The sequence below is a fragment of the Ovis canadensis genome, chromosome 14 (assembly GCF_042477335.2).
Source record: "Ovis canadensis isolate MfBH-ARS-UI-01 breed Bighorn chromosome 14, ARS-UI_OviCan_v2, whole genome shotgun sequence".
Lineage (NCBI taxonomy): Eukaryota > Metazoa > Chordata > Mammalia > Artiodactyla > Bovidae > Ovis > Ovis canadensis.
Window position 1 is genome coordinate 48,015,829 of NC_091258.1, and position 22,956 is coordinate 48,038,784.

Genomic DNA, 22,956 nt, shown 5'->3' on the forward strand with positions numbered 1-22,956 from the left:
GTGCTGACAGCCCGCCCTCCGCACCCCCACCTGCCGCACCTTGGGGCGGGGCGGGGCCTCCTTGGTGGGGCGGGGCGGGGCAGGCGCTCTCATATCCTCGGGACTCCAACCCGGAACTGGCCTTGGATCCGGCTCCCTAGGGAAGGCCGCGGCACCTTGTCGCGAGTGGGAGCCTGAGCCACGGGAGCCAGGCCTCGGGCTGAGGAACGCCTTCGTTCCCAGGGGCCCCAGGCCAGGTGTGCTCTCAACGGAGGTGGCACGTCTGGAAAGTATAGAGCCCCCACGGCTAGACCATGGCGCCCCCGCGGAATGTGGTGAAGATCGCCGTCCAGATGCGTGACGCCATCCCGCAGCTCATCCAGCTGGACCAGGTCACTAGGCCTGGCTGGCTTCCATCCACCCCACCACCTACCTCCGGGTCACCCCCTTCCCCTCAAATAGCCCACCCCACCCCTTCCCAGGCTCCTCCGCAACCTCTTCCCTCTCCCATCCTGTGAGTGACTCTTCCGCTTGTAGGCAAAACCCCTGGCTGCTGTGCTGAAGGAGGTGTGCGACGCGTGAGTGCGGGTCCGCACGGGGCGCAAGGAGTAAGGGATGGGGCGGGGCAGGAGGGAGAGGGCGCCCCCTACCAGCCTTACGGAGCCTCTGCTGCCTGCAGGTGGAGCTTGCCTCACTCTGAGCGCTATGCCCTGCAGTTTGCGGATGGGCACCGGAGATACATCACCGAGAACGTGAGTCCCCTCCCCTCTGCCCCACATTCCACCCTGTGGTCCCTTCTAACTCTGGCTGCGACTCGCAGTCATCGTCCCACTTTCTGCAACCTGATCTTTTACTGACCCCCTACCCCTCCCTTCTTGACAGCCCCAACTAGCCAGTCCTCAGGGCCCTTCTTGACTTCTTTCCCATCTTTTCCAGAACCGCATGGAGATCAAGAATGGCAGCATCCTGTGCCTCAGCACGGCCCCAGTAATGCCCCTCCGACCCCGCCCTCCTTCCCTGCCCCTCTGCTGTGCCTCTTTTCTGCACCTGGCGACTGGGGGCCCAGTCCCAGCTCCAGGCTAGAAGTGCCCCACCTAGCGGACACCCGCCTCCCCACACCCCCAGTTCCCTCTCCTTACCTCCTCACCTGTGCTCTGCCCTTGCTCCCACCCCGCCAGGACCGCGAGGCGGAGCGGCTGTTGCGAGGGCTGCAGAGCGAAAGTCGTGAAGGGCGCCGGGAAGCCCTGCGGCACCTCCTCCTGCTGGCCCCGGACCTGACCTTCGCCCGGGAGGTCATCAGCCGTGATGGGCTTCAGAGACTGGGCACCATCATTGAGGATGGGGACGAGTGAGCCCAGGGCTGTGGTGGGCAGGGGACACAGTGGGACCGCGGATCCTGGTCTGGCTGTGCTCAGCCTCCGATGTCCCTCCAGCCTAGGAGAGGTGCTGGCCCTCGCACTGAGGGCCTTCTTGGAGCTTATGGAGCACGGCGTGGTGTCCTGGGAGACACTCAGCATCCCCTTTGTTAGGAAGGTGGGTGGGCTTTTCTCAGGGAAACGCATGGAGGTGGTGGAGAGGTGTCAGGGCCTGACCTTCCACGGTGATGGGGTGGTGACAACCTCTGCTCTGCCAAAGGTGGTGTGCTACGTGAACATGAACCTGATGGATGCCTCTGTGCAGCCCTTGGCCCTGGGCTTGCTGGAGAATGTGACCTTGAGCAGCCCTACCCTGGGCCAGCTGGTCAAGAGTGAGGTGCCACTAGACAGGCTGCTGGTGCACCTACAGGTGTAAGTGTCTGAGGTGGGCATCAGGGAGGAGAGCAGGCCTGGGCCCCGGATGGCCGGCTGAGCCCTCTTTTTGACCCAGGATGAACCAGCAGCTGCAAACCAAGGCCATGGCACTGCTGACAGCTTTGCTACAGGGGGCCACCCCTGCAGAACGTAAGGTGGGCATCCATCCAGTGACTGGATGGGGTGGGCAGGAGCTGGTGGGTGCTGTGCTCAGAGCAGTGGGCCAAAAAGATGGGTGCTCATGGTGGGGCTAAATCACTCAAGCCCTCTTCCCACCCACCAGTACATGCTCGACTACCTGTGGCAGAAAAACCTTCGCCAGTTCATCTATAAGGTAGGAAGGACCAGGCCTGGCAGACCCCTCCCCACTCCTCTCCTTGGAAGCCCACGCTCACAGCCGTGGACTGGCTGTCCTTCAGAACATCATCCACAGTGCAGCGCCGCTGGGCGACGAGATGGCTCACCACCTGTACGTACTGCAGGCCCTGATGCTGGGGCTCCTGGAGCCACGCATGCGGACACCACTGGACCCCTACAGTCAGGTAGGTGCCTTGAGCGCGCAGAAGGCTGGGGCTGGCCGGAGTTTGCCTTTGAATATTCCATCTTGCCACCGCTCCAACAACCACCCCAGGAGCAGCGAGAGCAGCTGCAGGCCCTGCGCCAAGCTGCCTTTGAGCCGGAGGGGGAGTCCATGGGCGCCGGGCTGAGCGCTGACCGTCGCCGTTCCCTGTGTGCCCGCGAGTTCCGCAAACTGGGCTTCTCTGTGAGTGACCCCTACCCAGGCCCCTTCCCCCTCCCTCCACCCAGGGCTGCTGCTACTGCTCCAGAGGGCTGGGACGTTCCTCAGCTGCCTTTCCCCTGCCCCCCAGAACAGCAACCCTGCCCAGGACTTGGAGCGCGTGCCCCCTGGCCTGCTGGCCCTGGACAACATGCTCTACTTCTCTAGACAGGCACCCAGCGCCTACAGCCGGGTCAGTGGTGGGGTGGGGTGGGGTATGGATGGATGGGGTACAGGGCACCTAAGTGGGGCCTCCCAGGGCTTAGTCATGACTCCCCAGCCCATCCTGTGCTCCCGCCTCCTCAGTTTGTGTTAGAGAACAGCAGCCGTGAGGACAAGCACGAGTGCCCCTTTGCGAGGAGCAGCATCCAGCTGACCGTGCTGCTGTGTGATCTGCTCCATGTTGGGGAGCCCTGTGAGTGGCACTGGGCACAGCGTGTTCAGGAACGGGGGACGGAAGGGCAGAGAGGGCCAGGGGCAGCACACACTATCTCCCTGAGCCCCTCCTGCCCCCCCGCTCCAGGCTCCGAAACAGCCCAGGACTTTTCACCCATGTTCTTTGGCCAAGACCAGAGCTTCCATGAGCTCTTCTGTGTGAGCATCCAGCTGCTGAATAAGACCTGGAAGGAGATGCGGGCCACTCAGGAGGACTTCGACAAGGTGTGGAGGGCAGCAGTGGAGAGACCTGGGCCAGGGCAGAGGTGGTTCTGGGGTTGGGGCCCGGAACTCAGGCCCTGAGCTAGGCTTGGGATGGCCCCAGGTCATGCAAGTGGTGCGGGAGCAGCTGGCCCGCACGCTGGCCCTGAAGCCCAGCTCTCTGGAGCTCTTCCGGACGAAGGTGAACGCACTCACCTACGGGGAAGTGCTGCGGCTTCGACAGACTGAGCGGCTACACCAGGAAGGCACGCTGGCCCCTCCAATTCTGTGAGTCATGGGGGTGGATCCAGGCCTAGTGCCCACCTGCCCTGCTGCCTTGCCCAGGCCTGGCCGTCCAGCTCAGTGAGCCCCCTCCCCTGCACCCAGGGAGCTTCGGGAGAAACTGAAGCCGGAACTCCTGGGCCTGATCCGCCAGCAGCGTCTGCTCCGCCTCTGCGAGGGGACCCTCTTCCACAAAATCAGCAGCCGGCGGCGCCAGGGTCACTGTGTGGGCGGTGGTGGGGCTGGAGGGAGGCTGGACAGAGCTGGGGAGGCCCTCTCATTGCTCCCCCCCGCCCCTGCCCTTTCCACCCACAGACAAGTTGTGGTTCTGCTGCCTGTCCCCCAACCACAAAGTGCTGCAGTACGGGGACGTGGAGGAGGGAGTAGGCCCGCCGACCCCTGAGAGCCTGCCTGAGCAGCGTGAGGAGGGCATGGGGGCAGGCAGATACCTGTGCTCCCCGAGCCACCCCACCCCGGGGCCGCCAGGGGTCTCAGTGGTCAACCCAGCCTTTTTCCTGCAGTTCCTGTGGCCGACATCAGGGCACTGCTGACAGGCAAGGACTGCCCCCACGTCCGGGAGAAAGGCTCTGGGAAGCAGAACAAGGTGAGTGCAGTGGGCGCCAGGGCTGCTTCCCACCAGCCCCTGCTCAGCGCTCCTGGATCCCTTGCTTTTCCAGGATGTCTGGGAGTTAGCTTTCTCAGTCAGCTATGACCATGGGGAAGAGGAGGCATACCTCAACTTCATTGCCCCGTCCAAACGGGAGGTGAGTACCTGGGCAGGCTGAGCAGATGGGCAGGGGAACAGACGGGCAGGGGGAGAAATGGAGAGGCCCTCATGAAGCTGGCCCCATCCCCAGTTCCACCTGTGGACAGATGGGCTGAGTGCCCTCCTGGGCAATCCCATGGGCAGCGAGCAGACACGGCTGGACCTGGAGCAACTGCTAACCATGGAGACCAAGCTGCGGCTGCTGGAGCTGGAGAATGTGCCCATCCCTGAGCAACCACCCCCTGTGCCCCCGCCCCCCACCAACTTCAACTTCTGCTATGACTGCAGCATTGCCGAACCTTGACAGTGAGGTTGGCCAAGGGCCACAGCTGCTGCCACTGGGGTGGCCGCAAAGGGTGGAGGGGGAGAAGCACAGGCACCTTGACCAGCAGAGGCTGTGGCAGAAATAAAAGTCTGCTTGGCTCTTAGATGTGTGTCGAGCCAGCTCTGAACCTCACAGGCTAAACCTGCCTTCCATCTTGGCTGGCAAGTGAGACGGGGTGTCAGGCGAGGGCCACAGCTTGGGGCCATGAACCTGGGCAACTCCAGTTGCGGGGCTGGTGTTCTGAAGGCGGGTGAGGACAGGCTGGCCCTGTTACCCTTCTCCAGAGTGAGTCTTCAGCCTACCCTCTGAAGAGCAGAATGGACTGCAGGCTGGGGGCGCCAACTGAGAGAGGTCTGGGGCAGCCAGCCAGATGAGGGAGAGATGGCAGGGTGGGAAGTATTTCCCCAATTTTAGCAGGGGCCTAGTTTGGGAGCCATGTCTCCAGAAGGCTCTGGACAGTCTGAGCTTAGTTCACCACCCTGCCTGGCCCTTCCCCTGTCTCCTCTTCGGGTCCTGAAGGCCTGCTTTCAGGAGACTTGAAGGGAGAGACATGAAGCTGGGTATGCTTCGTGCCAAAGGGCAAACTCAGGGTTCCAGTAGATGTCCGCCAGGCCAGTGCGAGGATGTAGGCTGATTCCGACAAGATGGAATTCAGTGCAGGAAGCCTGGTTTCTGATTAAAACTCATCTGCAGCAGCATGGGTGGGGTGGGAGCCACAGATAGGCCAGCTGGAGGCGAAGCTCAGAGGCTGTGGTCATGGACCCCAAGCCTCTGAGGCAGAGAGGAGCACACCCACTCCCAGGCCCCCCAGACAGGAAGCTGTGGGCTATCACCCTCTGATCTCCATGCCTCTCACTGCCTCTCCTTCCCAGTGCCTCCTCAAAATATCTTTAAGTGTTAACCATCACCACGTTGCCTAGAAACTGATGGCATGGCACCTCCCTTGAAGAATGTTCCGGGGGAGCTTGCTTCCCACCCCCTAGCTATGCTTCTTACTTGGGCATCTATGGCTCCATGTGCCCACTCCTGTATTCAGACTTCCCAACCCACTGAGAATAGTCCCTGTTGAGTTCAAGGTGAAAATGGAGCACCCAGATGCACTTACATCTCCTGATACCTTCAGTTCTTTCTCAATGTCTCCAGTCCCTTGTTCAGGCCACCATCATCTTGGCAAGAACCTCCTGACTTCCTGCTTCCTGTCTTACCCCTCCAGCCTTCTCAATACCACCTACTCCAACTGCTTTCTCAAACAGGAAACTGACCTGATTACACACACACATCACCCCCTCCTGTATTCTCCCGTGTCTCCCTGTTGTCCATGGATAACGGTCACAGTGCCATGACTGAACAGAACTGAGCTGGAATGCAGGCATGCTGTGGTTTACCCCTTTCAACAGCATGCCCGTAGCTTACAGAGCTCTTGATGCTTGGTCCAAGCTGGCATCCTCCCTGCTCACTTTGGGGGCTGGGAACCCCCTAACCCCACCCAGCGCCAACTCTGGCCTGCCCATGTGCACCTCCCCGGTCCCTTCTGCCTATTTGTCACATTTCCTCCCTCTTCTTTCACTGACTTGACTTCTTTCACTTTCCTTGACTTCCCAGGCTAAGCTCACTGCTCCCCTGGGCTCCCAGTCCCAGGATCTTCTTTCTCTGTTTTAGAAGGTTGGACCTCTAATGACCTTTCCTACCCAGAGATGCTCTCTCTCTTGTGTCTTATGTGTGTATGCTGAAAAACAACCCCATTGACTCAGCCATCCTTAATCTCTATGCTCCTGGGATCTTCACATGGACATGGCTTTGCTGTGGGACATGTGCCAGGGCTCATGCTGGGGAGAAGGCTCTGGCATCTCCCACCATGTGGGGAAGAAGCTAGGATCTGCTAGGGGCACTTGTTGGGCCAGATGTGAATAAGAAGCTGTCTGTCCCTCTGGCATTTCCTACACATTGTCCCTGGGCTGGCCTGGGCCATTTCACTGAGGTGGGGAGGGGCCCTTTGGTCTGAGAACTTCAGACAAGGAAGAAAGATCTGGAATTTTTAATCTTGAGTATACAACAAAGACTGTGGCTTAGCTGCTTAAACTCAGTGCTGGTGGAGGGGCTGGGAGAGCTGCAGGGAACAAGGCCGGGCCCAGGCCTTAGTGTGAGAAGTGGGTGGAACAAAAGGTACCGGGGTCCACTCTTTCCAGCACCAGACCCAGCCCCCAATGGCCCGGCCTCTGGACCCATGCCTGGACAGGTGAGCAGGATCTGGCATCTCCGGGGGCCTGTGGCAGTGCCATGTAGCTGGAGAAGCTTCCCGTGGGCTGTGGGGCAGGCAGGCGAGAAGCCCAGTGGGCTGTCCTGGTATCATCCCACTCTCAGACCCAGTGGAGGGGTTTCTAGCTTGGGGAAGGCCCTCTGGGGCATGTAACAGAGAGGGGCAAGAGGCGCTGAGTCAAACTCCAGGTCAAAAGGCCAGGGCCGGGGATGCTGGAGGTGACAGAGGCTGAGCCATTGGTCACTGATCTGGCCTTACAGCGTTAAGGTCAGGTCTGCCCCTCCCACGAAGCGGGACTGGATGCAGATCACCTCAGGCAGTCGGGCTTGGAAACGCCTGACGGAGGCTATGCTGATGCCGGGACACATGGCCACATCTACCATCCGCAGCTGCCTGCACGCCTGCCCGATGGAATCCAGAGTTCTGCAGGGAAGCCGCCAGGTGAGCTCCTGACCCAGCCCAGGCCCAGCCAGCCCTCACCGCGGGCGGCCCCCGACACACTCAACTGCTCCGTGAGCTGACTGCAGCTAGACAGGTTGAGGTGCTGCAGCCTTGGCCAAGAGCCGGCTGCCTGTGCCCAGCCCTGGTCGCTGAGGAGGCTGCAGTGACTCAGCGCCAAGCGCTCCAGGCTGGGGCAGCCCTTGGCCACAGCCACCAAGGCCTTGTCTGTGAGTGCTGGCAGCAGGCTCAGTGACAGCTGCCTCAGCTGGGGGAAGCGGAGCACCTGTGAGGATGTAGTAGGGACGGGGAGGGTAATGAGGCCCTGGAGCCCTTCCAGCTCCCCTCACCCCCAGCCAGAGAAACTGCCACATCCAGCAGAAGCCCACGAGAAAAGGGCTTGTTCCAAGCAAAAAGCTCCAGCCCGGGGGTCCTCAGCCTATCCACGCCCCCAGACTCACACCTTGGTTAAACTGGCATCAGTCAGCTTGCTGCAGGCTGTGAGGTCCAGCTCCCGCAGGGCCTGCAGCATGAGCAGGGAGGGGCCCTGTGGCTGGGGAGAGGGGTCCTTGGGGCTGGAGGCCTGGTACTCCAGCTCTTCGTGGGACTGTGGGAGGAAGCTTCTGCTGCTCAGGTTCCTCCTGAGTTTGGCCCTCAACTGTTGCCAGAGAGGGACGAAGGAGGGCAGCTGAGCCCAGGGACCCCCCGCCCGCCATGACTTGGAGGGTTTCGCACCTGAGGCTCCTGCAAAGGTGCCTTGATGGGCTGCTCCAGCCCCAGGAGCCCCCAGTCACCCAGCTCCTTGCACCAGGCCAGGCGCAGGACTGAGAGGTGGGTGAGGTAGGTGCAGATGGCCTGCAGAATCTGGTTGGTGAGGGCCACACAGGAGGACAAGTCTAGCACCCTGAGGCGTGGGCCCAGCGCTGGGATCAGGGAGAGCACTGAGGCGTCCTAGGAGGGAAGCGGAAAAGGGAGCAGGTGATGGGAGGTGCCCGCTGCCTGTGTCACCAGGCATGGCAGGCTATGAGGTCCAGCTCCCACGGGGCCTGCGGCAGGGCCACAGGGGCCCTGTGGCCAGGAAGAGGGGTCCTTGGGGCTGGAGGCCCAGTGCTCCAGCTCTTGGTGGGGCTGTGGGAGGAAGCCTTTGCTGCTCAGGCAGGGAGGGGTCCCTAGGAAGGTTCTGCCCAAAGTTACAGCCCCACAGGCAACAGGAAACTGGCACAGGGCCCGCGGAAGGATGCATCAGTGTTCTTGTGCTGCGTGTCACAGTGGAGTGGCGGGCTGAGAAGGGGGACCCAGGGAGAAGGACAAATACCTAGACTGGCTGGTGTGGGAAGAATGCAGGTGAAAATCTCTAAGGCGTTCACCTTCTCTGTGCTCCCAGCACCAGTCCATCAGATACGCTCCCTCTAGGACTGGGGGGACATACGGCAGAGCTGCCACCTGCCAGGAGCAGTTGGAGGATGGTGGGGGCGAGAACTAAGGGCAGGACAGAGGAAGCTGCTTTGTAGAGATGCAGACATGGGAACATGGGCCAGAAAGAGTGGCTAAGAGACACACAGTCGACACAGTGAGGATGGAGTAGAGCAAGAGAAGAGAGGCACTTGGGGGAAAATGTTGAGACACTTTTCAGGTGGGAAAGGCTCTGGGCACAGCCATAGATTGAAGGAAAAAATCTGCTAAAGAGGGAGAGGGCGACACTGTTAAGACAGGGACACCACCCAGAGGGACAGGGCTGAGCCCTATTGAAGGAACCGGCATCAACCAAGAAATGACCCTCTTCCTCCTTTGTCACATGGCCTCCCCAGGGCCCCTCCTGAGCAACTACTGCTGTGTAACCTCGGTGCCCCTTCCCCCAGGGCTTGGTTCTGTCATCGCTGCCCCCAGAACACCCGCCCTCAGTCCCCTCCCCAGACTGCAGTGATCACCAAGCACTGGACTTGTGAGGTGTGGGTCACCTCGTGGGTGGGCCTCTCTGGTCTCTGGGACCTCCCTCTGCAGGGACCCACCACGGGGGCTGCAGGGAGCAGTGTGGGCAGCAGCACCGTCTGCCTAGGCACCTTTCCTCTTCCAGTTCACTTGGACACAAACACGGGGCATCTCCCTGGTGCCAGGCTCCCAGTTCCCCCAGTCCCTGGCCCTGGTGACGATGGAAGGAAGGGGTGGAACGCTCACCTTGAGTGAGGAGCAGTAGGCCAGGCTGAGGGAGGCCAGTGAGGATGGAGCTCCGCACACTGAGCCCAGGGACTGGGCCAGTTCCTGCCCTCTCACCAGGCAGCACTCGGCCATGTCGAGGCTCTGCAGCTCCTGCAGGCCCCCTAGGGCTGAGCATCCCGCATCTGTCAGCCGCTGCAGCTTCCTCAGGCTCAGGCGCCGCAGGTGCCGCAGGCCCCGGCTCACAGCCAGGACTGCTCCATCAGCCAGTTCTGAGCAGCCGCTGAGGTCCAGGGAGGTAAGGCCTGGTTGCTGGTGGCAAAGGGCAGCCACGGCCTCTGTGGAGAGGTCCCGGCAGCTATGCAGGCTCAGTTCCTGCAGCTGCAGCCCAGCCACCTGGCCCAGTGCCCGCAGGGCCTCGGGCGGCAAGCCAGTGCCGCTCAGGTCCAGGGCGTGCAGCCTGCTGGCCCGCTCCTTCAGGAATCGCAGCAGGTTGCGGAAGGAAAGTTGGGAGGGGGAGGAGTCCTGGGGGCCGATGGAGCCCCAGGCTGGGCCTAGCTGGAAGGTGAGATGGCAATAGGCCAACGAGAGTCGCTCCAGGCGGGGGGCACAACTGCTGAGCCGGTTGAAGCTGAGGTCAGCCAGGTCCCGAAGGCTAGCCAGGCTGAGCTCACGGAGGCCGCTCAGCGCCTGCTGGACCTGCTGCGCTGTCTCGGGCTGAGCCAGCAGCATGCCTGATGTGAAGAGGCTGTTGCAGCCACTGAGGTCTAGGATACGCAGGGCAGGGCAGCCCAGGATCAGGGCCACGAAGGAGGCCTCTGTGGGGCTGCCCCCACCAAGGCACAAGCTCTGCAGGTGCGGGCCCAGGTGGTGGGTAACAGACTGCAGCACCTGGAGTGAAGCCGGCGAGCCATCCAGGTTGGTCAGGCTGATGCAGGTGACACCCCTGAGACCCAGACTCTTGATGGCCGGAAGGGAGGCAGACGACACGGGGATGTTGTACTGCACGCTGGCCTACGGGGCAGCAGTGGGCCTGGGGTTAGCTCTCTGGCCTCACAGTGTGCCAGCCATTGAGTCTGGTGCAATTCACTGGCCAGAGTTTGAGGGAAGATCAGGGAAGGGCCCTTCTACAGCAGGAACCCCCTGTGCTGCCATGTGCCTGAGGGGGTGCTGGTGGGACGTGGGAGCAGGGGGGACAGGTCATACTGGGGCTCAAGGGGGAGGACTACAAGGGGGGGACAGAAAGTTAGTAATGGCCAGGGCTGAGTGCCTATGGAGAGGCTGGGCCAGAGTGGGGACTTGGCATGCTGGGTACAGGAGGGCTGGGGAGGGGGATCCTGGAGGAGAGCCAGCAAAGGCCCCTGGGAGCAGGAGGACAAAGCATTCTGGACCCAACTTTGGGGACTTTCAGTAGGTGGCCTTGGAACCCACGGACTCCAAATCCAGGGCCTCAGCTTAGTGTTAGCTAAGCAATCAGCCTCCCCCACTTTCTCAAGAGCATATAAATAGCCCTCAGAACAGCTGAAGGCAGGAAGAAGCAATGGCAGGTGTCGCTCACCACAATGCCCTGTGGCCCAGATGCCAGAGATCTGGGGCAGGCAGGGAGGCCAAGGTACCCTGGTAGCCTCAGTGTCTCGGCCACAATAATGTTTGCAAACCTGGCTTTTGTGTGTAAGTGAAAAATGTGCCTACCCATGCGAGTGTGGTGTGCGCATGCGTGGATGCGTGTGTATACGCACACGTGAAGGCCCTTGAGGCCGGAGATTCAAGATGCACTTGTGATCCCTGGTCTTATCTCTGGAGGGTCTGCCTTATTCCTTCAGGTGAGGAGGGAGAAGTGTACTATTTCTGTGGACAGGTGCTCAGAGAATGAATTTCAGAGGCAGGGAGGAAATTGGCCCTACTGGAGAGGAACCGGGGAGCTTGGGGAGCACAGAGCTGGAGTCCAGTGAGACCGGGAGGCAAGCAAGCTCAGGGCTAGTTGTGGCGAAAGGTTGGTTTGTTTAGGAGTGTGAGGAACTGCCAGTAGGAGTTGTTTTCAGAGAACCTTTCCTGATTTTGTGCCAGAGGGAGCCAAAGGACAGAAAGTACAGGAATGTACAGAAAGTACAGGAGCTGGTCTGTGGGGGGGGGAGAAGAGGGCTTGGCTTCTGAAACCCTAGCCCCACTTCTCTACCCCCACCAACGCCCAGGCTGAAGCCAAGTGATACTCATAGATTCTTGTTTTCACAAGCAAGCTGCCCTCCCAAACCTCTGCAGTGAATAACAGGAAGAACAAGCTGACGTTCCCTCCTTGTCCCCCACAGAAAATCATCAAAAGGGAACCAGAAAGGTCAAAATGATGCGTAATATGCGCTCCCTGCAAGATGCTCATCAACAGAATTCTTCCAGGAAGACAGGCGGAACTCATTCCCAGGTGTGGAGACCCCACCTGGCTTCTGCCCCAGAGAGAAGCAGCCCCTGAGGGCTGTTGTTCCGGGAATGAGCCTGTGGTAAGAGGGAGACCAGCTCCCACCAATTTAATGGGAGCCTGGGAGTCAAACCAGGTTCCCAGTTCAGACCCCATGGTCAATACCGGTGAGAGGAGCTCTGCCCATAGATCCCCCCTCTGGACACCAGGAGACAGTGGGGAGTGGGAACGCCAGAGACCTGGGTCCCTCTCTCAGATTTAAGGAGAGCTGGCAAAGATGCCAGTGTGTGAGGTTGGGCAGGGTACGGAAAAAGTCAGGGAGAAAAGGTTTTAGAAAGGAACGGTAAAGCATGCCTCCAGGCATTTCAAAGTCCTGCAGTGCTAGATGAGCCAGTCTCATATGAGCAGAATGAACTCTGGTTGGGGGAGTGTAGAGCAGTGCTGGTTGCCAGGCAGCACCTGCCCCCACCAGTCACATGGCACCCCGCAGCCCCCAGCTCCAGCCGCCTTCAGTCTTCCTTCTTTCCCTAGCTTCCTGAGCTTTGGCTGCCAGCAGTGTTCTTCCCTCTCCCATTGCTTTCTTATACACAAGGTAAACGAACAGCCCAGGGTCCAAGTGCAGGGCTGGCAGGTGACCCAAGAGCTACCTACTGAAGGGGCAGGGCCTGGCCTAAAGGAATTCCAACTATGGGGCCAGGTGAGTTTTGAGGCCACCTCCCTGCTCCCCACAGTTTTTATTGGTGGGGAGAAAACAGCCTCTATGCCATCACCCAGGTGGTCTACCTGGGACTCATACAGAAGTCCAAGAGCAGTCTGTTGGGGATATTTACCCTCTGTGGGGGCTGAGCGGCAGCCTTCTGGGTTCTGGTCTTTGCCCCAGTGTAGGAAAGTGCCCCTCCTCAGGCCCTGGGAAGATGCTTCTAAAGCCCCAAGGGAGTACAACAGGGGTACATGCTCCAGCTTCAGCTGCCTCAGCACACTAGCCCCCTGGTCTCCTCCCTTCTTAATGCTGGCATCTTAAAGGTAAATGTGGACTCATTTGGAAAACGCCCTGAACCTGCTAAAAGCAACACATGTCCCTTGACTGTGAGAGGCCAGGACTCTTGTAACTACTGAAGTCCTGAGCTGAGACAGCAGGCCTGTGTGCAGACTTGGAAAGCCATCTGAGACATACATGACTCTCCTGTCTACCACCACAAGAATCCAAAGTTAGTACGCCTGTTTCCAGAAGGACCTTGAGGAAGCATATGTCCTGGCGCCCAGGGGCTTTGGTCTCCAGAGAGGAATCAGACTTTGGGGCTCATATCTAGAGGCTTTTATAGACACCTCAGGCAGGAGAAGGCAGCAGGGGGCAGGAGCCGTCCTGAGATCTTCACAGTGACCAGCCCGGTGGCAGCACCCCCACCCCAGGTATGGACAGAGCCCAGGTGTATGTCACGTGCTGCCTTTGTCTGTCTTTTTTGAGAAAAAGTGGAATTAAATGGGGGCAGGTGAGGGAGATTAAGAAGTTACCAAGTCTAGCCTGGCCTGGAGTCTTACAGCTTGGTCTTGGTGAGCCAGAATCTTCCACAGCATCTACTAGCTGGGGCACCACCTCCTCAACCCGCTGCACCCTGGGAGATGGTTCCTGCCAATAGGGCTCCAGAGATTGTTCTCTGGGACATGGTGGTGTCGGCCCTAGATGCCCAGGTATCTGTGGCCTGGCTTCCCAGGGCTCCCAGTCCTGGCCGTGGAGTAGGGGGCTGAGCTTTGCAGAGTCACTGAACGGGTCTTTGTCAGTGCTCTATCTGGAGCTCAGGGTTCACTGGAGAAGCTCCAGTGCTAAAATGGTAGACTCTGGATCCCAAACTCTGACCCCAGCCTCCTCCTCCTCTTCCTCCCCTCACTCCTGTTCCATCTCACCTTCATCCCCAGGCCCTGACTGCCCACTTGGCTTCTTCTGCATCCTGCTTCTTTGCTAGACTCCAAGAAGCCTCCCTAACTGATGGCCTCTCATCAGGGCCCCCACAGCCCTGCCCATCATGCGGGTGCCCCTGCTTTCTGTGCCCTCTGCCAGCCAGGGATGATGAAACCATGGCCACCTCTGGGTATGTGCTGTCCGAGAAAGCCACAGCCTCCCTTCCTGTCTGCACTGGCGCCCCTCTTCTCACAGTCCCCCTCTTCTCACTCCCCTAGACTTCTTTCCAAGCTGATGATACTGCAGCTCCCTCCCCTCACTCCAGCCTTCTCAGAGACGTTTCAAATAGAAACCAAAGCCCTTAGGTGGGAAGGCCCTCCTGCCCTGTTCACATCCACCAGCCCATCCTTGGCAGGACTCATCAGAACCTCCTTCCCTATTCTGTTCTTGGGTTCAAGGAGACCCTCTTCTCCCGGCCTACTGAGCCTGTCCCCACCCTCTCCTCTGTGAACCCCCAAATCTCTGCCTTTCCACTCCTTCCTCAGAGTCCACTAACACCCCAGAGTCTTAACAAAGGCCTCCCTTGATCCTGCAACCCCCCTCACCCCTCCCCTTTACCATCATGCTTCTTGGAAGCACATGGGTGCCCATACCCACTGCAGCCACCTCTTGACCATAGCTTTGCCCATTGATCTCTCCACCACTGTCCCCACAGAATCCTTCATTCCCAGAAACAGCCCCTCTCCAGCAAGGTCACCAACACCCGGGGGCTCCTCTGCAGACCTCCCACAAGTGTCCTTCCTCTCTGCTGCGCCATGGTGCCTACTCAGGATGGCCTATCTCCCCAGTGTTCTCTCCTACTGGGGGTTCTGAGACTCTGCCCTCTTGTCTCTCCTACCTTCTAGCCTGCTCCCCGTTTGGGGTCATCAAAGAGCAGAAAGACCCAACTCATGGACCAATGTGTTCTCCATGAATTGTTCCATTCCACCACACACACACGTGCAGTTTCCCTCCACATGCACCCCAGCAGACTTCATCCCATTCCACCTACTTTGTTTCCCACACCTTCTTCCTGAGCACCAGATACTGGGAGCCATGACCTGATGGACCTCTCTCCAGATACAAGGATGCAATATGGCCAAATCTGAATTCACTGCCTTATCCCCGCTTCTCCCAAACTCTCAGGGCCTTCTACCAAATCACCTAAGTCAGAAATCTGGGAATCATCCTAGACTGCTCCCTCATATCCACAATGCCCAAGGTCCTTTCCAGCCCATCTTCTATTTCCTCCTGGCCTTCAGTCTCTCTGGCTCCAGTCTACCCTTGGTATTGTCAACAGAGTGATCCTGACAAAAGGCAACTGACCACGCTTTTCAGGCCCTTTGATGGTTCACCACTGCACAGGATGGAAGCTGAGCTTCTCAGCTGGCATTCAGGCCCTTTTATGTCAGCCCCCTGCCTACTTCTTTGGCCCCAGCTTTCCCATGTCTGCTCCCCACTCTGGCTCTGGAATGCTAATTTCAGATCACTATCTCATACTTCCATAGCTGAGTTCAGCTGTTTTTTTCTGGATCTGGGGAGCAGTCTGCCCCTCACCTATGCCTTAACAAAAATATGTATCCTCTCTCAAGATTTAACACAAGCATCTCCTTCTCCATGAAGTCTTCTGTGAATCTTCTCTGCATCTTTGCTATGCATCTATGCACCTTTCTTAAGATTTTGAGTGCAGTGCTGTCTCTATCAACTCTTGAGTGTGGTGTCTGCCCCAGCCCTGGGACCTAGCATAGTGCTAGGTGCTAGGTCATCACCATCCAGATGACGGAGGCCTCTCTACAGGCCCCTCCTGCTCTGCTTGCCTCTGGACTGGTATCCTTCCTGGGCAGGCTCTGTGGCCTGCTCTTCAGGCTTCTCTTGTTCTCCCCAGGGAAAGTGACTGAGACCCAAGGCTTAAACCTCTGCCTGCTCTTAAATGACACCTTCACCTATATTTATTACCCGGACCTTTCTCTTGAATTCCTCTCTCAGAAGTCCAACTACCAACTGGATCTCACCATTTAGATATTTTATACTTCAAATTTTCAACAAGTTCAAATCAAATTTCTTTAGAAACTAGGCTCAATGACACTGGAGAGAGAACTCAACAACAGACCCTACTTAAACACTCATTTAAAATGTGACAGAGGAGGCTTCCAATCCATTATACATAAATGGTACTTGGGCTACTTGAAAACTAATCAGTTTAGCTCCTTACCTTACAGCATAAGTCAAAATAAATTACACCAAATATATATATATATATATATATATATATAAATTCAAGCCATAAAACAATTTTGCTGTGAACCTAAAACTGATCTAAGAAGTAAATCCAAATTAAAAAAAAAAAAAAGCAAAATATGAGTGTATACTTATCAGATCTCTGAAGAGGCAAAGTATCGCTAAAGCAATGGCAGAAATAAGAAAGAAAAGGATGTTCAGAGTCAACAACCCAGAAATTTAACCCCTGTATATCTCATAAATAACACATATCTACAAATCAAATCTAAAAAGGCAAATATATGAGGAATATATTTCAGTAAGTATATAAAAGATTAACTTCTTTAATGTATAAAAAGTTCATACAAATCGATAAGAAAAATGCTAAGACCCCAATAATTAGACAAGGAACAGAAATACACAAAAGAGGGAAATATAAATGGTCCACTAATGAGAAAATTGTTCAACCTCAGTCAAAACTGAAACAAAGGCTCTCATTATTGCCTTTCAAACTAGCACAAATGCCTGCACTCACCTCCTGGTGGGTTGTCTCCCTATGACTCACCCCTCAGTCTACTCTGCCCTGTGGAGGTCTAAGACATAAATCACTGCATGTCACTCCCCTGCCTAATGTTCCTTTAACGTTCCTAAAGTTCCATGGGTTACCTGGTTACCCACGATGGTAACCAGAAGAAAGCCCTAGCAATACCACCTGCCACATCTGTCTCGCTGTCTGACCCCTTTCTAGCCTCATCTCCCACCACTTCTCTCCCACACACCTAAGTTCCAGTCATAGCGAACCTGGGTGGTCATTTCCAGAACTATGTCACACCTTGGTGCCTTCACCTGTGTGGTTATGAGTCCTGAAGACCAACCTTCATGCTCCTCATCCTGTTCCTTCAGGAAGCCTTCCCTGATGCTGCCAGTCTTCCGTGTCCTTCATGTTCCCATGGCCCCCTTCATGCCAATGCCCTGAGCACACAACATCATGATCACTCACGTATTTGTCTTTTTCCTTCACTGGACTATGGGTTTCTCAGGGAAGGGGACTATGTTTGGTTCATCTGTAGAGTCCCAGTACTGGACCCAGAGCCAAGTATGTATGAATAAATATGCAGGAAGGAATGGATGGATGATGTATGAGCAGGGCCACAAGCAAGCTGAAGTGAGATCACTGAGAATGGGCTAGGTGAGGGTAGGCACCTTACCTCCCGAAGGGCAATCTGGGCTGCACAGTACCAAGCCCGGCTCACGAGGGAGGCCTCTTTCTGATCTGACAGAGGCAGGAAGCTCAGAATATATGTGACCATCTGAGGGAAAAAGACAGGGCATCGGGGCTGTTAGTGCTGGTGGGGCCCTCTGAAATCTTCTCTTTCTGGTAGCACAGTAGGTCAGAGGGGACTAGAGCACTGGCTTCTAGCTCATCTTGGATCCTAAGCTTCAGAGAGTCTTCACTTCTCCTCTCCAGTCTCCAGGTATCTTTACTGGGAACAAACCTTTCCTGAGCACCATCTGGATGCAGGTTTGTTCTGATAAAAATAAAAACTTCCTGCTCAATTTGATAAAAAGGGCCTGGGCACTGGGACTAGATGAACCTAGTTTACATCCTTATTCTCTCAGCTGACCCCTCTGAGCCTTATTCTTCTAATCTATAAAAAGACAGTTGTAGTGAGATTTAAGTGGGCTACTGTGACAGTTAAATATCATGGTAAAGTGTCTTGCATAGGATCTAGTACACAGCAAGGCAAGTGCTGATTTCAGGAAGTCACACTGGGACTGCACTCTTCCATCTTCTTCACTGCCAACTTGGCTTCTCAGCCAGCTGTTAAAATTCTCAGCAAGACCTATCCTGGCAGGCTAAGGCCCTCACTCCATCTATGCTCTATGAGGCTGGGGGTGGAGGCCTTCTTAGGGACTGGGGAAGGGAACTGCCTGTGAGACCAAGAATAATCTGATATTAACTATTCTTTTCTTCTGGAATCGTCCCTCCTTGACTTCTGTGACACTGTGTTTTATAGGGCTCCAATTCCAATTGCCCTGTTTCTAGATTCTTCTGTGGCTCCCAGGGCTCAGACCTGAGTCTTTCAATTTGTTCACTTTCTAGGATAATAGATTCACTTGCATTGCTTTAACAGTTACCTCTATAAGAAAAACCAACAATTCAGTACTCCATATTGTTTATCATTCTTGTGCTAGTCTAGTATTACCAACCGTCCACAGGATTCTTCATCCCAATGTTTTACCATCACCTTCACCTCAGTCCAAAGCAGTCCCTCCTCCCAACTTTCCAAGCCCCCGAGCTTCAGTGGCAACAGAGCACCTTGTCTGAAGATCCTGATAAAACTTTATACTCTTCATGCTCTTCTGTCCCTTGCTCCAGATACAGGTGTAAAGCATAGGCTTTACTTAGACTCATGCAAATCCCAGCTCCACTAGCTCCTAGCTGTGTGGCCTCAGGCAAGGTATGTGATGTCTCTGAACCTCAACCCACACCTGTAAAATGGGGATATTAAAAAAATCTAGATCAGTCTTATGTGCTGTACTTAAGTCCTTCAGTCATGTCCGACTCTGCAACCCCATGGACTGTACCCTGCTAGGCTCCTCTGTCCATAGGGATTCTCCAGGCAAGAATACTGGAGTGGGCTGCCATGCCCTCCTCCAGGCCATCTTCCCAGCCCAGGATTCGAGCCCAGGTCTCCCGTATTGCAGGCAAATTATTTACCGTCTGAGCCACCAGGGAAGCCCAAGAATACTGGAGTGGGTAGCCTTTCCCTTCTCCAGGGGAATTTCCCAACGTAGGAATCGAATTGAGGTCTCCTGCATTGCAGGAGGGTTCTTTACCAGCTGCCCTCACAGTCTTATGACAGGGATTAAATTATATATATATATTTAATAGATATAATATGCTTCACACCTAGTAGATGGTCCATAAATGGTTCCTGGATTGCTGTTATTAATAATTCTACCTTTGAAACCTTACCACCTTAGTAGCCCAGATCTTCATCACCCCAGACCAGGGTTCCTTCCACAGTCTCCCACCTGATCTCCTTGCCTCCAGGTTCATCCTTGCTAATCATTCCACAGACTGCAACAAGGTTAATTTTCCTAAGAAACAGCTTTCAGTCTCAGTACACTCCTGATGAAACCTTTAGGGTTCCCTAATACCCTCAAGACAAAATTTCTTCTCCTGGGTCAGCACTGCCAGGCCTCTAGGCCTGACTGGACCCCTGATCCCAGAGCTTCCACAAGCCAGTCTTCTCAGTGTCCTACAAACACAGCATGTTGATTTTCTTATTTTCTTTTGCCTATGTGGACCTTTTTCCTGGAATGCCCTTAAGTTTGACCCTCACCAGCCCACTTGGTCTCTTCTTCCCTTCCCTGATTGCTAGTACAGAGAAGGTACTCAGTCAGTACTTACTGGATTGAATTAAATAAGGATGGACTGTCTTTTACCTCTCTTTTCACCAAAGGTTTGCTCAAGGAAGGGGGGGAAGATAAAACAGATCATTACTGAGAGGAGAATGACTGGTGAGAACAGCCTCTGGGCCAGGGAGGCTAGGCCTGGGGAAGAGAACTTTTGATGGGGACTGGGACTGACCACGCTCCAATCCCCAAGAGGAGGCAGGAAAACTTGTCTGAGCTGAGGTAAGATAGTGGTCATCCTGTCTTCTGGGGTTCAGCAGCCAACCCACAGAGCGAAAGGAGGGCAACAAACCTGTCCTCACTGAGGGGAGGCAGCATGATTCTTTGAGCTGAGAAGGGGGAAGACCTTTCTAGAGGGAACAGAAGAGGCAGTGGTTAAGAGTGGAGTGGCCGTCCCAGGAACTCCATCCTAAGGGGCTACTAGAGATATGCCTGGTCACCTTTGTGATCCACGGAGATGGGACAGATATCCTCTGGGACAGAAGGGGGAAAGGATGCCATCGCAGGGGGCTCATGGGCGGGGGGAGCATCATTCCAACGTCCGATGCGGAAACGGTGCCCTGTCTCTCTTGGGCAGTGGGAGGGGGCTGCCAACTCTCTGGGCAAACAGGACGGAGAAGTCAACCCAAGAGGCCACTGGGACAAAACTTATCTGTCTAGGGACAACAGCGGCAGAGTGATCTTGCTCCAATTTAAGTAGGGGGAGCAAACATCCCGTGAAGGATGAAGGTGAAGGAGGCAGGGATGGCCATCACTAGGGGCTGAGGAAGTGGGAAGCAGGCCTTGTCCTCGGTGAGGGAACTCAGAGACCATGCCCAAAGTTGATGGGAAGGGACAGCCGTCTCTCGAAGGGAAGGGAATGGAGCGACCATTCCAAGGGACCAATGGGGGTAAGATCGGTTACCCTTCGGGGCTGATGGGATGCAGCGGACATCTTCCAGAACTGAGAGGGAGGGACGGCCATCTCAAGAGGTCAGGGGTAGGCAGAGGCCCTGTCCTCACTGAGGTGACAGCAGCTATCTCCTGGGGCCGATGGGGAAGAAGAGGATGGTCCCCCAAGGTAAGGGGACAGAGTGGCCCAAAGGCGGGGCCTGTACCCATAGCGTGCAGGTCCAGGGATCTCCCGGCCGGGTTGTTTCCGCCAGACGGGCGGGGCCGGGAGAGCTGTCTGACAGCCCCTCCCCACAGCCTGGGACCCCGAGGGCGGGGCCTGTCCCGAGCTAGGCCTGAGGGCGGCCTCCTCTCACCTCCAGCGGCAGCGACTCCGCCATCGCATCCCTGCCGCCTCCGCCCCCGCGCAAGGCTTTCTGGGAAGTGTAGTCCTACCGACTCTAGAAGGCGGAGCTTGGGAAGGAAGTGGACCTCCAACTTCCGTCCCAGGTGTGACGTATTGGATCTGCACCGGAAGTGCCTGTGCTGCCGATGTGGTACCTACTGAGTGCGGTTTCGGTCTCTCTCCTTTCTTTCCGTGGTTGGGTATTTGCGTCTCACTATGGCGGTAAGGAGGGCGAGTAGGGCGTGGTCCTCATGGCAAAGCGCTCCTGGGGCCGGGAGACTGAAATCAGAGGAAGGGCTTCAAGGGAAATGGGTCAATCCAATGGCCCCCTCTCTGGAGGGGGGCGCCATCCAGTGGCCATCCAGGACCATACCAGAGCTAGTGCCAGAGAGGGCTGGGAGTCTGTAGCAGACAGTACCAGGGCTGCAGAGATCGAGGGGCCTGAGGGGCGATGGGAGTCGGTATCAAACAGTATCAGGACTAGCTAGAGAGCTGAGGTGCTTGAGGCAGGAGAGCGTCAGCCCAGATCTGGTTTACTCCAGCAGAGGCCGGAGAGGGACGCCAGTCAAGCACATTCAGCTAACCGAAATGGTGGGGCGGCTAAGGAAGGTCCTGACTCCTGAGAATTTTGGTAGTATCTCATTATCTCTCTGCAGCCCAAAGGAAAAGTGGGCACGAGAGGGAAGAAGCAGATATTTGAGGAGAACAAAGAGACCCTGAAGTTCTACCTGCGAATCATACTGGGGGCTAATGTAAGTGCCTCCCTCCTTGCTTTTGTGCCCACCCAAGGTTCCATAGTCCTCAGCTCTGTTTGGTGGGGTAGAGTGGTGGGGGTGTGTGACAGCCAAAGCTCCAGAAGAAAACTACAATTAAAAATAAGAGAGGGACTTCCCTGGTGGTCCAGTGGCTAAGACTCCCTAGATGCCATATGCTAAAATTAAGACCGAGTGCAGCCAAATAAATGAGAAAGAATCCTGGTGCAGAGGAAGTGCTGAATAGTCAAAACGAAAAACAAAAGCAAAATGAGGGTGTGAGTCTCAAATGGACTTGAGCCTTTCCCATTTTAAATGCACAGGGGCTTCTTTCCTGTGTCAGGGGTGTCTGTATATTCTGGGAGCAGATCTCTTCCCCCAACCCTGTAAGAAACAATTTGTCTCATCACCTGGTCCAGAGTTAGAGTCAAGGAAGGTCCATGGTTAAGTAAGCTTTTGATCGTAGCCTGATCCTGTGTCTGCTTACAGGCCATTTACTGTCTTGTGACCTTGGTCTTCTTCTACTCATCTGCCTCATTTTGGGCCTGGGTAAGTGTCCCCGATCCTGGGAAGTGGGTAAGCCCATAGGGTCAGTGGCTGCCCTTTTAACACCCCCATTCTTGTACCACAGATGGCCCTGGTCTTTAGTCTGGCAGTATACGGGGCCAGCTACCACTCTATGAGCTCGATGGCAAGGGCAGCCTTCTCTGAGGATGGGGCCCTGGTGGATGGTGGAATGGATCTCAACATGGAACAGGGCATGGCAGAGTGAGTGTCCCCCGCTGTCAGCCCAGGTGAGCAGCGCCAGGGCTGGGGTGCTGGGGCCCAGATAGCCCAAGACCCACAGCTGCCTGCAACTTGAAGCGGGTGGAAGGGAGTTGAACTAGGGCTCATCTCTTATTTCTATGTAAAAATTTTTGGCTGTGCTGCGCAGCTTGTGGGATCTTAGTTCCCCAACCAGGGACTGAACCCAGGCCTTCAGCAGTGAAAGCATGGAATCCTAACCACTGGACCACCAGGGAATTCCCCAGCTATTTTTGGCCCTTGCAGCTTCCCTTCTCTCCACAGGCACCTTAAAGATGTGATCCTACTGACAGCTATTGTGCAGGTGCTCAGCTGCTTCTCCCTCTACATCTGGTCCTTCTGGCTCCTGGTATGTGGGTTGCGGGGCTCCTGAGGAGGAGCTGGAGCATCTAAGCCTTCTCTTCTTTCATTTCCTGCACCTGGCTTCAAGTTACCTTTTTTCTTCTAGGCTCCAGGCAGAGCTCTTTACCTCCTGTGGGTCAATGTCCTGGGCCCCTGGTTCACAGCGGACAGTGGCGCCCCAGCACCAGAGCACAATGAGAAACGGCAGCGCCGACAGGAGCGGCGGCAGATGAAGCGGTTATAGCCACTGACATTATGGCCCCAGGTTTCTGAGCCCTGGGTGGCTCTATCAGGCCATGTGGTCCCCATGCCAGGAGCAGTGAGGGCCTAGTCCAGGGGCCAAAAGCAGTCTAGAGTATAGGATTGTTGAATAAATGGCTTATAATGTGGC

At 56.1% G+C, this 22,956-nt stretch overlaps 3 protein-coding genes across 10 annotated transcripts; 2 read left to right on the forward strand and 1 right to left on the reverse strand.

The window, feature by feature from the left end:
• The first annotated feature begins 42 nt into the window (after window positions 1-42).
• On the forward strand, window positions 43-4,659 carry ELMO3 (engulfment and cell motility 3). Of its 4 annotated transcripts, none has more exons than XM_069550113.1 (20): window positions 43-371; window positions 517-557; window positions 659-731; window positions 916-966; window positions 1,158-1,327; window positions 1,413-1,512; window positions 1,615-1,766; window positions 1,846-1,924; window positions 2,053-2,103; window positions 2,189-2,311; window positions 2,401-2,532; window positions 2,639-2,740; window positions 2,854-2,962; window positions 3,071-3,207; window positions 3,308-3,471; window positions 3,571-3,683; window positions 3,781-3,885; window positions 3,987-4,069; window positions 4,143-4,229; window positions 4,307-4,659. In XM_069550113.1, exons 1-20 carry the CDS (start codon window positions 294-296, stop codon window positions 4,460-4,462), a joined length of 2,106 nt encoding a protein of 701 aa, XP_069406214.1. In that variant the 5' UTR covers window positions 43-293; the 3' UTR covers window positions 4,463-4,659. The 4 variants fall into 4 exon arrangements, with proteins under 4 accessions (XP_069406214.1, XP_069406213.1, XP_069406215.1 ...); XM_069550112.1 differs by having other exon boundaries at window positions 4,323-4,659; XM_069550114.1 differs by having other exon boundaries at window positions 92-371; window positions 517-567; window positions 4,323-4,659.
• A 1,916-nt stretch (window positions 4,660-6,575) lies between these two features.
• LOC138418615 (F-box/LRR-repeat protein 2-like) lies at window positions 6,576-20,724 on the reverse strand. Of its 2 annotated transcripts, XM_069550117.1 has the most exons (7): window positions 20,639-20,724; window positions 17,177-17,278; window positions 9,427-10,419; window positions 7,987-8,202; window positions 7,715-7,858; window positions 7,320-7,537; window positions 6,576-7,236 (listed from the first exon to the last, which is right to left on the reverse strand). In XM_069550117.1, exons 1-7 carry the CDS (start codon window positions 20,660-20,662, stop codon window positions 7,068-7,070), a joined length of 1,866 nt encoding a protein of 621 aa, XP_069406218.1. In that variant the 5' UTR covers window positions 20,663-20,724; the 3' UTR covers window positions 6,576-7,067. The 2 variants fall into 2 exon arrangements, with proteins under 2 accessions (XP_069406218.1, XP_069406219.1); XM_069550118.1 differs by lacking the exon at window positions 7,715-7,858.
• Window positions 7,168-22,954, forward strand: TMEM208 (transmembrane protein 208). Of its 4 annotated transcripts, none has more exons than XM_069550121.1 (8): window positions 7,168-7,254; window positions 11,712-11,897; window positions 20,645-20,818; window positions 21,324-21,419; window positions 21,909-21,968; window positions 22,051-22,187; window positions 22,488-22,572; window positions 22,672-22,954. In XM_069550121.1, the coding sequence occupies exons 2-8, from the start codon at window positions 11,772-11,774 to the stop codon at window positions 22,807-22,809; spliced, it is 816 nt and encodes a 271-aa protein (XP_069406222.1). In that variant the 5' UTR covers window positions 7,168-7,254; window positions 11,712-11,771; the 3' UTR covers window positions 22,810-22,954. The 4 variants fall into 4 exon arrangements, with proteins under 4 accessions (XP_069406222.1, XP_069406223.1, XP_069406224.1 ...); XM_069550122.1 differs by lacking the exon at window positions 7,168-7,254 and adding an exon at window positions 10,935-11,228; XM_069550123.1 differs by lacking the exon at window positions 7,168-7,254 and having other exon boundaries at window positions 11,796-11,897; window positions 20,645-20,889.
• Window positions 22,955-22,956: the final 2 nt, after the last annotated feature.

Bases quoted from the DNA above. Each gene is read 5' to 3' on its own strand.
- ELMO3 (XM_069550112.1), top strand. From the start codon at position 294: ATGGCGCCCCCGCGGAATGTGGTGAAGATCGCCGTCCAGATGCGTGAC. The intron at 2,533-2,638 runs GTGAGTGACCCC...CCTGCCCCCCAG, and splicing joins TCCGCAAACTGGGCTTCTCT to AACAGCAACCCTGCCCAGGA. The intron at 4,070-4,142 runs GTGAGTGCAGTG...TTGCTTTTCCAG, and splicing joins GCTCTGGGAAGCAGAACAAG to GATGTCTGGGAGTTAGCTTT.
- TMEM208 (XM_069550121.1), top strand. From the start codon at position 11,772: ATGCTCATCAACAGAATTCTTCCAGGAAGACAGGCGGAACTCATTCCC. The intron at 20,819-21,323 runs GTACCTACTGAG...ATCTCTCTGCAG, and splicing joins GTGCCTGTGCTGCCGATGTG to CCCAAAGGAAAAGTGGGCAC. The intron at 22,188-22,487 runs GTGAGTGTCCCC...TTCTCTCCACAG, and splicing joins ATGGAACAGGGCATGGCAGA to GCACCTTAAAGATGTGATCC.
- LOC138418615 (XM_069550117.1), bottom strand. From the start codon at position 20,662: ATGGCGGAGTCGCTGCCGCTGGAG. The intron at 10,420-17,176 runs GTAAGGTGCCTA...GCTGCCCCGTAG, and splicing joins CCCAGATTGCCCTTCGGGAG to GCCAGCGTGCAGTACAACAT. The intron at 8,203-9,426 runs GTGAGCGTTCCA...CTTCCCTCCTAG, and splicing joins CCTACTGCTCCTCACTCAAG to GACGCCTCAGTGCTCTCCCT.